The following is a 15,044-nucleotide window of genomic DNA, read 5'->3' as shown; positions in this document are numbered from 1 at the left end:
CAATTCCACCAGCAATGAATTAATGTCCCTACTTTGCCACATCAAACTATTCTAATTTTAATAGAAATAGAATTTATGTTACACCAGTGAGTAAGTGGGTAGCTAGGTTGTGCAGTGGTTAGAATGCTGAGTTCAAATCTGTCCTCGAACACTTATTAGCAGGGTGACACTGGGCAAATCACTTAACCTTGTTTGCTTCAACTTATTTGTAATATGAGGTAGAGAAGGAATTTGTAAACCACTCCGTTATCTTTGCCAAGAAAACCGCACATTTGGTCACAAAGAGTTGGATACAACTGATACAAAAATGAACAACAACAAAAAAGATTAAAGACTTTGGTGAAAAGATCTCCAAAGGGTTCAGGAAGAAAAAGATAAATTCAGATCAGTTTTCTACTTTTTATTATGTTTTAATTTTCTTTTTGTAGGTAAATTGGAATTGATCCTAGAAACCTTTTCACGCTCCTCCAGAAAAAAAAATCATTCTGTTGATATTTTACTTTACTTTGAGTGATGTCTTGTTTCCTGCAGGTTTGTTTCATAAATTGATGTTGCCAAAAATTCACATGGTGATAAGCCTTTGGATAAGTCATCAGTATTTATCTAGGGAGGTCAATTCTTAGAGGATATATACCATTAATTGCTGAATCTGTTTGAAACTTTTTCATTTTTGTGTAAGACCTACCAATTATGGAATAATTTTCAATGAAGAAATGCAAAGCATTAAGTGCTAACTACGTGCCAAGCACTTTGTTAAAAGCTGGGGATGGATACAAATACAAAAGTTGCCCTTACTAGCTTGTATTCTATTTAGTAGAGACCATACATAGTGTAGAAATAGCCAAAGAAGGATGTTTTAATATGTGAAGTCACAGAAATGGTGAGTGGAGCTCATGGAGTAATTGATTAATTTTTCCAGAAGCAATGGAAGTGTTGATCTAATAACAATTCTTAGGGCTAGAGATAGAATCAAGGAGTAAATGACTGGAATCCTAGTCTTGTGGTTTGAGGTGAGCTTATATTCACTTGCCAGTCAGGACAGTTGGACCCCAGGGTGGGAGTGCCCAGTCTGAGACTGTTAAGTTTTTAGGGCCTGGTTTCTGGAAGTCTGGTGGGCTGAAGAAGTATATAGTCTGGTAGTCTAGGCCAGTACACCTGCTGCTGTACATATCTGGTGACCAGACCTCTAAAGATAATGTCCCAGGGTCTTAATACACTCAGTTTTGTCTCAATTGTCTTAATACAGTCAGTGAGTAAAACTATTCAGGTAACTCACTGTCTTACATTTATACTAGACCATTAGACCATGCATGCTTCCAGCCATGCACTATAGCCATCTTGTTATCTGCTGTCTTGCTGTACCAGAGCCAAAGGTTACCTGTACACCATGATCAGGTTTTGAATAAGATGTTCATTGAACCTTTAATTTAAAAAAATATTACTTAATGTTAAAGTATGATGTTAAATGGAAAACAGCAACAAATTTTTATGTAAGAAAAGTGATGCTAAAATAAAGAAAAAACAACTTTGTAATTAAACTTTAACACTAGAAATAATGATACTCATTTTTAGTAAGTTGGACAATAATTACTTTTTGTTAGTTATTACCATGTTCTAATATGTAAATTTATTATAGATAACTTATGGCAATTTTTTCTTTTTCTTCTCAAGAACTTCATCCATTTTGAAGTGATGAATATGACCTTTTTGTTTTGAAATAATTGTCTTACAGATCTATTCAAAAGCTTGGAGAATTAAATATTGGTATGGACAGTCTTGGTAATGAAGTATCAACACTTGGCAAACAATGTAATGGAAACAAAGGGAATGGCTCTAACACTTCTGCAGCTAATTTTGTAACACCTCCTCCAGATGCTAATCAGAGGGTAACACCTGATACACAAAATATTAATACAAGCACTCCTCTTAACCATGGATCAAATCAGATACCTCTTCTTCAAGAGTCACCTGTCCATGGAAATCAAGTGTAAGTAATTAGTTTGCTCACAATTAGAAATACTGATATAAAAACTGGTAGTTCTCACTCCAGGAAGTGTCACTTCCCTTTTGGTGGGAGTGGAAATGAAGTATACCTGGACCTCATCTGTTTCCTTCCTTTCACATATCTAAAGCTATTTCACTTTTAGACTAAGGGCAGTATAATGGCCCTCAATCCTAGGTAGCCCCATTCTCTAATGGTTTTGTGGAGTTTATATCAAACAAAGTTATAGTACAGTTACAATAGGGCAGATCCCCAATTAGGAAAATTCCCAATTTCAAACAGAGCTCTTTGTCTTAATTTAAAGCTTTGTGCCTTTCTAGCTAACTCCCCAGCCTCTTTATGTTTAGAGCAAAATCAGGATATGGAAAATGTTTAGATAAAAGAGACAGGCAGTGCATATAAACAGTATTCTACTTTTGGACAGTTAGAGGGGGAGGGTAAATTGAGGAGAAAATCAACCTTTTTTATGAACTTCCCTCAGTCTTTGAAGAGATGAGTCAGCTATAACTTTGACCTTAATCTGCTGTTCTAAGATGTTTGCATGGCTTGATAGTTTACCTAGATCTCTTCCCTTCTCTGTTTAGTCCCTCCTTACAGTTTCTTCTTTCAGTTACCCCCATGATACTGATTCTTTGCAGCTTGTTTCCTCAAGTCTCAGGCAGGGCTAGGAAAGCCATCTCCTCATTGCTTTTCAGTTCTTACAATTCCTAATCCTTTCTCTAATCTGTCTCTTGCAGACTGTGTGTCCATTTAAGAACTCCCAAGTGTAATTCAAGACCATCTTCCTATTCAACACAGTATTTCTAAATTGTTCTCAAGTCTGAAAGTGAATGCTTATCTCTCTGAACTATAAATCTTAGTATGATAGCCATTTCTCAAACCTCTTTTACATTGTTCATGTTTATCTATAAAGATAGAAGGGTAGTACAATAGATAGAGCCCCAGGATTAGAGTCCAATTTTTCTTCTGACACTAGCTGTGTTAAACAGGGTAAGATATTTAACCTCAGTTTCCTGTAAAATGGGGATAATAACAGCAACAACTCCTAGGGCTGTTACTCTCTGTGGGCAGGCCTGCAGTTGCCCTCCAGAGTTCATTACAAGAAAGCCAGAGGGACTCAGGACAGAGGTGTTCCCCTCCCCCTCTCCATATGTCTGAGGACATTCCTCATATGACCCACCTCTCTGCCCAGCAACCCAATGAGAGTACTTCCTCCCTTCCCTGTCTAGGGTAAGGTGCTAGGGGGAAGGGGGCACAGGGCATGGGTACTTGGTCTCTGAGTCTGGGGGGTGGAGTGGAATGGGGGCCCAACACTCCATATCTAAAAGGTTCACCATCACTGAACTGGATTATATCTAAAATCCCTTTTAGCTCTAATACCCTCTAATTCTTTCCAGTTCTGCAATTTAGGTAAAAACCATATGCTCAGTCAATCCCTTCCCTCTTTCCAATTTCCCTGTTACTATTGAAGGTCCTAACATCTTCCCATTCACTCAGGCTTACCACCTTGACTTCATTCTCAGCTCACTGACTTTCACCTCTCCTCAATCCATTTAACTGCCAATTACTAATCTTTCTACCATCTTTTGTGTATGTCTTTCTCTTCTCTGATACTACCACCACCCTGGTGAAGGCCCTCATCACCTCACACTTAGACTGTTCCAGTAGCTTTCTAATTGCTGCTTCAAGCCTCTTCTCCATTATAGTCCATCCTCCATTCAATTGTCACAGAGATTTTCTTTAGGAGCTGTTCTGAACATGTCATCCCCTCTTCAATCAACTCCAGTGACTGCCTGTTACTTCCAAGATCAAATATAAAATCCAATTTGACTTTTAAAGTCCTTCATAGTTTCTTATAAAATTGTATTAATATCCTTCATGGCTAGCATATAGTAGGTGCTTAATGAATGTTTGACTGGCATTAAACTCTAGACCAATGCTAGATATACCTGTTCAATAAGGACATGTTGGCTGATATAATAAAAATTAGAGATTAAAAACAATAAGTTGATCTTATTTCTGTTATGATATTCAAAACAAACTGAATTTGAATTTCTGTTCAAACAGCTCAACAGAACATTGTGTCATTCAGCCACATTTTTCAGATTCATCAGGCACTCTATCAAAGTCCAGAGGAGATGAGGTAATACTTCTAAAAGTTTTTATTTTTAAAAATATATTAAAAGTTCCACTGGGCATGACCAAGCTGGAAAGACTTGGTTTTGGAAAGTGTATGGTCCTGACAACAGCCTGTCTCTGCTGCCTAAGGACCAATCTAGTTAAATATGATGCTGGTAATGTATGTTAACTGAGAACCAGATGGGTTAAGATGATCAAATTAAATGCTAATAGGAATGGAGAAACAGGTCTAATATTATATTACTAGAGCATCTATGAATTGTTTTTTAGAAAATAAGATGGAAATATACATTAAGACTTGCAAAGCTGTTCATGCTCATTGACCTAAGAAAAGGATTTGAATATGAGGGCATTAATGAGAGGGTAAAAAGCTGTATATATATAAAAATATTCAGGGAAGCTTTGTTTGTAGTGCCAAAATAACTGTAAATAATACAAATGCAATGATTGAGAGAAATGCATGAATAGATTGTGGTATTTGAATGTAATGAATTGTATTATGTTATTAGAAATAACAAATACTAAAAAATATAAAGAAAATGAGGGAAATATATAAAGAGATGAAAAGAGAAAAAAGAATAAAAATAACACATACTATGATTACACTTAAAAAAATTACAGCCACAAAATCAAGTGAAAAAAGTATTAAAACAAATCCCTAGGAAATTCAAAAGTAAAGGATACTTATATTGGCACACATATGTAATTTACATATTTTAAAAATAAGTTGTCAACTCTGTGGAGTTTGTAGTTCCACACATTTTTTAAAATGTATTTGTTTATTTAAATTTTTTGCTGCTGGTGGTGGTTACTAAGTCTATAATGAAAAATTGAAAAAAGAACTAAAAAAATTAGTAATTCAGTCATCCTGCTTTGTCTAATTAATAATCTGTCAGTTTGAGGAATTCAGTGTAGGTAAAGACAGCCAATATTTTAGCAGTGTGAATTTTAAAAATACTCCACCCCACTCAGATTGTACTTTAGAAGATCTGATTTAGCTATTTCCTGCTGAGTAACAATGGAGATACTTGGTCTAACAGAATCAAGTCTTGGGAACTCTACATTTCTCCACCCTACTTAGTTTAACAAGGTCAGGAATGTCTGCACCATACTCAAGGATTAAGTATCTGAGAAAATGGCCTTCAACAGACATGTGCAGAAACAGCAGACAGACCCCTGGGCAGTCCTAAGTCAAGCCAAGATAACATTGGTCCAGATGAGACGCAGGAAAGTGACGTAAAACCGTCTAACTAAACTTCCTCTTTTCCTGGAGAGGCGAATCTGGCTGGCAGCGTGCTAAGTGTTCCAACATCTTGTCTGGGTTTCAGTGGTGAGTTTGCCCTTGAAATAATTCAGGTTCAGGCATCTTGGCTGAGCCCTCTTGGAGTTCAGGCTGATTCCTTCCTCTTTTACTCTCCAAAACCTTACCATCTAGAGCCTCTAATCTTCCCGCCTAGCACAAGTGAGGTGGGAGAAATCCTACACCCTTTCCTTCTCAATTTCTTAAATTTCTTTCTACTATATTAATTAAATCACCATAAATTTCCAGACTTTACTTGGGTAATTTTTTTTTTGTTATTTGGGATATCCATGGCAACCAATAATTAATATAGTTTAGGTTACAATGCTAAAATTATCCTTTACAGCAGGTTGTAGTCATTTCAGTGATGATTCACTCCTATGCATTTTTCCTTTATCTACCTTGTGCCCATCACTCTTCTTATATGGTTGGATAGGAAGTTACAATAGAAATTTGTAATTATCAAAGAATATAATAGAGCAAATGTCATAATATATGTGAAGTGCTTTGCAAACCTTAAAGCTTGTATAAAATTGGGCAATTAAGATATAAATATGTGTTTTTATGTATCCCATGAAAATTCAGAGGAATAACAAATTATGACACAAAAATGAGTTTTAAACATAAGAACAAAAATATTCAGAGTAAAAAACAAAAAATATAATACATTTTGAAATGGCATTTTGCATTTTTTTTGAGATATTGATTTCAGCCTTTAATCTTTATCTTGCCAACTTCTAAAGAACCAAAAATACTGCTTTTTAAATTTTAATGGAATTTTACCTGGATTTTCAGGTTGCTCTTTCTGATTTGAAAAAACTAAAAATAACTAAATTTGGTGATTTATGTTTATTCCTATATTTTGCTATTGTAAAAGAAGAAATATGATGTTTTGAAAAATGTTAATATTCCTGAGGCTAGTTTACTTGTGAGGAAAGAAAAGTAAAGTATAATAATTAGAGCTTTATACCATACAAATATCTGATTCTAATTAATTGATTCTTATGATAATAGGAATCACATTTTAATTAAAACTGAATATATTTTTATTTTTTAAAACATTCTTTCTACAGGGTGACAAGTCAAAGAAGCAATTTGTTTGTATTAACACCTTAGAGGACACACAAGCTGTCCGAGCAGTAGCTTTTCATCCAGTTGGTAATTTGTATGCTGTTGGCTCAAATTCCAAAACTTTGAGAGTATGCGCCTATCCAGAAGTCATTGATCCTAGGTAGGTATAAATGATGACAATCATTTTTTAAGATTTTAATTGCCATACTGCCTCTTGACAACTGTCATTGTCAAACTTCTACTTCATTAGCCTTCTCCTTTATTTTTTTTACCAGCTATATAGTATTAATTTTTTGCAACATTTAAAATTTTTATTTAGATTCCTGAAATATGTATCTGATTAATTTTATAAAAATAATCTTCATAAAGATGCATTTTAGTTGATCATTAATTTTAAAATATTATTTGTGCCTTTTTATAATATATGTGGCTTCAAATGATTATAAGACAGAATATTAACAGTAACAATAACAATAATAATGGGCACTTGAGTGCCACAATGGATAGAGGGCTCAACCTGAAGTCAAGAAGACTCATCTTCCTGAGTTCAAATCTAGCCTCAGACACTTCCTACCAGTGTGACCCTGGGCAAGTCACTTAAGTCTATTTGCCTCAACTTCTTCCTCTGTAAAATGAGCTAGAGAAAGAAATGACAAAAAACTCCAAAGATACTAAGAAAATTTTGCTAAGAAAATCTCAAATGGGGTCAGGAAGAGTCAGACATTATTGAAAAACAATTTATATTTATATAGCATTCCATTTTAAGGTCTGCTACTCTGTTAAAGTATATACTGGCTGATTTGCCTCTCTTTAAGGAGCTCTTAAGGGTTGGCCATATTGATGTCAGACTTAATGTGGAAAACTAATTGGCTTAGCTTACCCATGGCTAAGAATTTATTGCTTATGTTTTATATCTGTAAGGAAAAGTAGATGAAAGAAGTATATCTTGTTTTATATTTGTTTTTTTTAAAGAAATAATCCAATCATTTAAAAGTTATTATGCTAGTAATTTTTTTAAATGGAAGAGAGATTTTGTTAGCTAGAGAGCAGCAGCTAAGTGGCATAGTAGATAGAATGCTGGACTTTGAGTCAAGTCAGTAAGATGAGTTCAAATCCTACCTTAGATGCTTACTAGCTATGTGACTGAGCAAGTCAAATTAACCTCTTTGAGATTCAGTGTCTTTATCTATAAAATGGGAATACTAATATTCTTGTCTCCTAGAATTATTGTTAAACTCAAATGAGACCAAACTATTACTTTTATTATTTTTCATAGTACCTTGGGCCTTGTTTTACTTGAACTCAGCACACTTGAATTCAGGTATTCATGATTGGCAATCAAAAAAAAAAGTCAGAAAGCTATGTAAAGTAAAAAAATTTTCATTCTACCCTGAATCCATGCCATTTTTTGAAGACACATAAAGTCTTGTAGCAGTTTGCCCAATCATGTTCATTCTTGTTCTGGGAAGTCTTAGTGTGAGTCATTCATTACATTGCTTTGTGCCAAACTTTAGTTCCTGCATCAGGCTTTGTCTGGAGTTCCCACTTGTAATAATTCGTGACTGTGTCAGACAAGTGCTTTTCTTTGTTTAGTTAATGCTATTCAGTTATTGATAATGGCACCAAAGTACAGGAGTAGTGATGTTAGTAAATCTGATAAGCCTCGGGAAAGTTATAAAGTGCCTATGTTCACATAAAAAATACTTATTTTAAAAATGGGTTTTGCCATGCGATTTTCAGCTGAAGGATCATGAAATGTATTTGTCATGTAAAATGAGGTCCTACTTTTATGTGAAATTTGCTTACTGAAACTTTGATCCAGATTTAGATGAAAGAACATTTTTTAAAAGGCATTTAGATCTTGAAATATTAAAAAAAACTGTCAACAAAAGTAAAGTCTGATATAGTAAGATCATTCTTACCCTTCTGTTATCTAGGAACAATATTAAACCAGAAATGAATTTTAATGCATTAATAAACATTTCATAGAGTTCCATTTTGTCAACAAGATAAAAATTTACAATATATTATATTTACTTTATTATAGTACTTTTCTCTTTCCAGTGCATATAGCTCTCCCAAGCAGCCAGTGGTACGTTTTAAGAGGAATAAACATCATAAAGGTTCAATCTACTGTGTGGCGTGGAGTCCTTGTGGACAATTATTAGCTACTGGCTCTAATGACAAATATGTTAAAGTACTACCTTTTAATGCGGAGACTTGTAATGCAACAGGTAGGGCACAAGGATTTCTTATAAGTGTGTTTACTTTCAATTTTTCCATTGGAACTTTTATGAAACATTTAATTTTATGCTTATTTTAACTGGAATTAAGGAATTTACTAAAGAATATTCAGTTTTGATATTTCACTAGCTTAGGTCATTCTTATATAACAGTAACCATTTTTTCATTCATATACTTAAAATTTAACAAGATGCTGTTTGAGCTTGGGTGTAATGCTTTAACTAATTATCCAGGATTTTATTAATAGGGAATTAGTTAACATTTGGTTAGGATTTCTTTTCTTTCCTTCTCTTATTTTGAATGACACCTAGCACCAGTCTCATAAGTCTTAAGTTCCAATGACGTAAAAGAAGAGGAGGGGGAAAAGGAAAGAGCATTAATAATTCTATTATAAGATGATTAGCCATAAAAGTTTGGTCAAATCAGAAAGTGCTGTTAATTTTACTTTTTTATTTTTTACATTTAATAATTTATCTTTTCCTACTGTATCATTTTTCTTTAATAGTTATTAGAAATTAATGCCTTGATTTCTCAAGCTTATATTGTTAAAATTTATCCAGACAAATAAATTGGATTGTAAACTCTAGGTTTACATTTTTTTTTAAAGTCTTTGGAGAACCCCAGGCATGTGTAGTGGGACATATCAGATATCACAGTAATAGGCAGCAACATTCCATAAGTTCATAAGATTTAGAGGTGGAAGATACCTTAAAAATCATCTAGAACAACCTCCTCAGGTGAGAAATCATTTCAATTCTTTGGGGTCCAGAGGTCCAGAGACCCCAAAGAATTGAAATGATTTCCATAAGGTTAAATAGCTAATAACAGATTTAACATTCTTAATCAGCTGACTCTAAATTTAGCATTACTATCCTTATATTATGTTGCCCCCATTCCATAGTTTTTATGTTTTTCTTTTTTCAAAATTTTAAATTACTGTTTCAGGACCTGATCTGGAATTCAGTATGCATGATGGGACCATTAGAGATTTGGCTTTTATGGAAGGTCCAGAAAGTGGTGGAGCTATTTTGATAAGTGCTGGAGCAGGGGATTGTAATATTTATACTACAGATTGTCAACGAGGACAGGGCCTCCATGCTCTGAGTGGTCACACTGGTATGTAATACTTGATTTCAGTTGTTTTATGAGAGCCGGTTTTTAAAAGCTTATTATGAAGTTAGTAACTACTAAGAAATATTAAAACACAAACCAGAATTTTAAAAAAATTATATATATAAAACTGAAAATTTCCATTTAACTAACAAGATAGCAGTCAAATTATTCTCATTTTTCTATGTTCCCTTATGAGCCTGTTTTTTTTTTAATATTCTGGATTTTGTCATTATTGTTTATGATATTTACATAGTTATAGTTATGATGTGCTTTTGGGTTTTTTTTTGTTTCTGTTTTCTTAACTGTATTAATTTGTATTAGTCTTACTATATTTATATTTGCCCTTTCTTATGTTTTATTTCATTATTTTCATTTGCCATGATTTTATTTTATCAATCTCCAGTTGTTGTGCATGTTAGTAGCTGTTTCACCTCTAGTCATTAAGTATTTAGTAAACAATAGTTAAATATTTATCAATGCCTACTTTGTGCCAGGTATTGTACTAAGCATAAAGAGGCAAATGACAGCCCCTGCCCTTGGGGAGCTTGCAATCTAATGGGGACAACATTTAAGCAATATATAGAGAACAAACTATATACAGAATAAATAGAAAATAATAAAGAGAAAGCACTGAGATTAAGAGGAACTGGGAAAGACTTCCTATAGAAGGTGGGATTTTAGTTGAGATTTAAAAGAATCCAGGGCTGTTGTCACAGTAGAGGAAGAAGAGCATTCCAGACATAGGGGACAGCCAGAGAATATGCCTGAAGCCTTGGAACATTCAGGAGGCCAAGTGTCACTGGATTAGAAAGTACCTGGACAGATAGTAGGGGGCTAGGGTTTAACAGTTTTGAATGTCAAATAGAAGATTTTGTTTCCTAGGTGCTGGTGAGGTGGGGTGGGGGGGTGGAGAGAGAGGAAGAGAGACAGAGAAAGAGAGATTTTTTAGACCTGATTCGGAAAATCACTTTAGTGTTTGAATGGATTAGAGTCGGGAGAGCAGTGAGGTAGACAGACAAACCCCACCCTCCAACAGATACTACAGTATTCCAGGTATGAGCTGATGAGGGCCTGCACTAGAGTGGTGGGACCATCAGAGAGATGTTACAGAGGTGAAATCAACAGACCTTGGAAACAGCTTGGATGGGATAAAAGAACAGAGATAGTGAGGAGTCCAAGATGACTCCTAGGTTGTGAGTGAGTCCAGGAATGGTTCCTGGAAAGAATGAAGATATGGCTGGCCTGGACACGTTCCTTTAAATGGTGCTTATGGGAGGAACCTTTCAATAAAAGTAAGAGACCATAGAAATAGTTAATTTCCAGGCCTAGACTTTTCCTACTGGAATGATGTAGAAAGTCTGGAGAGAGAGGTCAGACTGAGAACCCTGCTGCAATTCTCTAGTCTGCAGCAGCTCTCTCATAAGCCTTCCAAAATAAAAATAATAAATAATATTTTAGCAGCGATAAATAATTTTGTACAGTTTGTTTTTTCCTCTTGATGATGGCATGTAGAATTATAGATCAAATTATAGATTCTTAGTGTTGTGGGAGAGCGAATTTTGTTGTGGGAGAGCTGGTCCTCCCCCAAAGAATTGCAACTCAGATCCCTTTATCTTACAGCATGGAACTATTTATTGAAGGATGTTACAGATTGTGTAGCCAGGATGATGGAAAAGTCAAAGCAGGGATTTCAAATTGCTAGATTTAATGTGGTTCTGGGGTATTGCTCTCCTCTCATCCTGGGAATTCTCTGCCCTTCCTCAGTTTATTCTTTCCATGGGTGTTTCAGGGAACATTTCAGACTGAAGAATGGGTTGTTTGGGTGCTTGAGTGGCCTTTCTCCGCCTTGCAAATTCTTATCAAAGGGAATAAAGTCATAACATCCTTAAAGTTAGCTCAGGTGCTCCCCCCTCTCTGCAGGCTTGGAATGTCAGGCAAACCTTTATCAACTGAGAGAAGGGAACAGGGTGACATATACTCTTCTATATTCTAATTTACAATATCTGTTAGCTAGTAAAAAACATTAGATCTAAAAGCATCATTTGAAAAAAGATTTCAAAGCACTATTTACCCCTAACAACTCTCACCATTAGGGCATAGTTTGGTGAGGGAAATCACCACAATGACTATTTTATTGCAGAATTGTGATAATGATAACATTTCATGTGATGAGACTACCCTACTTTAACGTATACTTTGCTATTCTAAATTGTGAAATGTCATCTTCTTTAGGAGGTCTTCCCAGCTGCTAATGCCTTCCCCTCTCACATTACATTCTATCTATGCCATATATCTCTTGTTTATATCTAGTTATTTACATGTCTCTTCCACTAGAAAGTGAACTCCTTGAGGTGAGGGATTATTTTTCTCTTTCTTTGTATCTTCAGCCCTTAGCACAGTGTCTGAAAATGAGGCGATAATGGTTATTGACTAATTCATTCATAGTAATCACTAGTATATATATAAATTGTGTCTTAATATTTACAATCACTTTACATGTATAATCTCACTCAAACCTCTTACCAGTTTTGGATTCAGGTGTTATCCCTATTTTACAAATTACCAAATCACACAACTAAGTGTCAGAGGCAGGATTCAAACTGAGAACTTTCTGACTCTTAGTTCCACACTGTCCATTCTGTCACAATATTTTTAGTATTATATACATTACTTCAAATATCTAAGATGTCACCATAGCAATTACTCATTTTGCTGCTTCAGATCATAACCTAGCAACGTTAGTTTGTGGTTTTCATGGCTCTGGTAGAAAACAAAACAAAACAAAACAAAAAAAAAACCAAGATAACTCATTAGGTGATGAGCTTCTGTGAACTCCTAACCTAGATCTAGATATGTTGTCCATCACCAGGCTGATATTTAAAATCCAAAGCTTGCTTGCTTCCTTCCTTCCTTCCTTATTGGTTCCAGGGAAGAAGAGTGGTAAGGGCTAGGCAATGGCATCACTTTCAAGAACACAGTACCACATTCACAATGTATGATTTCTTTTTAGAGTTATGTTTATTATTGAATTGTAATTCTTCAAAAATTATTTATTCATATTTGGGATAAATGTTAAATTACTTTTAAGCAGAAAAACCCAGTCTCTACCCATTTCCAATTACTGAGTACTGAATTTTATCTATTTTGGAGGGGTTTTAGACTACTCTAACCCGGTGTATGATCTTTTTTACACATAGGTCATATTTTAGCACTTTATACTTGGAGTGGATGGATGATTGCTTCGGGTTCCCAAGATAAGACTGTTAGATTCTGGGACCTGCGAGTACCAAGCTGTGTTCGTGTTGTTGGCACAACGTTCCATGGAACTGGTAGGTCTTTCTTGAATTTAAGTAAATAATTGTACATGTTTTCAGAATTTTAAAAATTACTCTTTAAGTTTTTACTTCTATTTTTAATGATGAGTGGTAATGATAAAAACAGTGTTTCTATAGAACTTTAACTTTTTTCTCAATAATTATACCTTTTTTCCAGCTCTGAATCACATTTTTTGTCATTTCTCTTCCTTCCTTCCTTCCTTCCTTCCTTCCTTCCTTCCTTCCTTCCTTCCTTCCTTCCTTCCTTCCTTCCTTCCTTCCTTCCTTCCTTCCTTCCTTCCTTCCTTCCTTCCTTCCTTCCTTCCTTCCTTCCTTCCTTCCTTCCTTCCTTCTTCCCTCCATCCCTTCCTCCTTCCCTCCCTCTCTTCCTCCTTCCCTCTCTTCCTCCCTCCCTTCCTCCTTCCCTCTCTTCCTCCCTCCCTTCCTCCTTCCCTCTCTTCCTCCCTCCCTTCCTCCTTCTCTCTCTTCTTCCCTCCCTTCCTTTCTCCCTCCCTTCCTCCCTCCTTTTCTCCTATCTTAGATGAATACTGTGAATTCATTCCAAGACAGAAGGGCAGTAAGGCCCAGGCTATAGGTGTTAAGTGACTTACCCAGGGTCACACAGCTAGAAAGTCTGAGGCCACAGTTGAACCCATCACTGAGCCTAGAGAAGTTGCCCAGGGTCCCACAGTAAGTTAGTCACAAAGCCAGTACTGAAACTGTGATCACCAAAACACTTAGATGAGTGTTTTGCCTATAACATACTTTTAAAAAAAAGGATAGACCTATTCACCTATTTATTCACTTAGTTAAAAGTAGTAATAATGAATAGTGTGTTTATATATTAAAATTTATTAATTACTACATTTTCTTATTTGAACCATATCACAGTTCATTAAAGTAAGTACTACAGGTATTATTTCTCCATTTTACAGGTGAGTTTACTGAGGCCCAAATAGGTTGTGTCTTATACCTAGAAAATGTCAGATGTAGTATTTGAACTTAGATCTTATAGTCCAGCATCTGCTTATCTTATTAACTTTTATATTAATATTGTCCTTTGTAGTTAACATCCTATTTATCTCTTTCTTTTCATTGGTAAACTTCTATTTCTATTTCCTCAGCCTTTTTTCTAACTACCCCATCTCCTTAAACTTCTGCATTCTGACTTCTCTCCCTTGCCCTCCACTGAAACTATACTCTTGATTGTCATCAGTAAACTCCTAATCACCAAATATAGAATTTTCTCAGCTTTAATTCTCTTTATGTTTTTAGCAATTTTGTTTGCTTATTTATATTAGTACTATTAATTTGCACATTCCTTGACACTCTTGACTCTTAGTTTCAGTGTATACTGTCCTATTTTTCCTATAATATTTGATCATTCTTCTTTATCACTGGCACCTTTTCTCTCCTACCAAATGTAGACATTTCCTAAGGTTCGATCCTTGAACTTTTGCTGTTCCCTATATATGCTTTCCTGGCTATTTTATCTATGTCCACAGTTTCTGACATTACCTCTGTAAAAACAACCTTTAAGTTAATAGCTTCTGTCTTTGCGGCTGGCCCAGATTTCGTTCTTGCATTTTTTAATGTATTGAACTTTTCCATGTAAATGACTCTAAAGTCACTTTACACTTAGAGTATCTAAAACTGAACTCTTCCTGGCTTTCCTATTTCTATTACTGGTAATGGTCAGTAATCTTTGATAGTTTTCCCCTATAATCAATTACTAAGTATTACTGTCTCTTCAAAATGTCTTAGGTTTGCCCCATCCTTTCCATCTTTACTGTCAACACTGGTTTAGGAAAATTTTCACTCCTTACTTGGATGTTCTGTTATAAACTTACACTACTGATTC

The 15,044-nt window shown here is 35.0% G+C and overlaps 1 protein-coding gene across 2 annotated transcripts in view; it reads left to right on the top strand.

Moving 5' to 3' along the window:
- The window catches only part of WDR47 (WD repeat domain 47), a 75,679-nt gene that overhangs the window by 51,104 nt on the left and 9,531 nt on the right, over positions 1-15,044 (top strand). For both annotated transcript variants that reach the window (XM_001381894.4, XM_007485083.3), the window contains exons 8-13: positions 1,733-1,987; positions 4,070-4,145; positions 6,515-6,672; positions 8,577-8,746; positions 9,702-9,872; positions 13,067-13,198. In XM_001381894.4, the coding sequence (XP_001381931.1) occupies positions 1,733-1,987; positions 4,070-4,145; positions 6,515-6,672; positions 8,577-8,746; positions 9,702-9,872; positions 13,067-13,198 (962 nt within the window). The remainder of the gene's footprint in view (positions 1-1,732; positions 1,988-4,069; positions 4,146-6,514; positions 6,673-8,576; positions 8,747-9,701; positions 9,873-13,066; positions 13,199-15,044) is intronic.

The sequence above is a fragment of the Monodelphis domestica genome, chromosome 2, assembly GCF_027887165.1.
Source record: "Monodelphis domestica isolate mMonDom1 chromosome 2, mMonDom1.pri, whole genome shotgun sequence".
In the NCBI taxonomy this organism is placed as follows: Eukaryota; Metazoa; Chordata; class Mammalia; order Didelphimorphia; family Didelphidae; genus Monodelphis; species Monodelphis domestica.
This window is presented reverse-complemented; position numbering and strand designations above follow the sequence as displayed.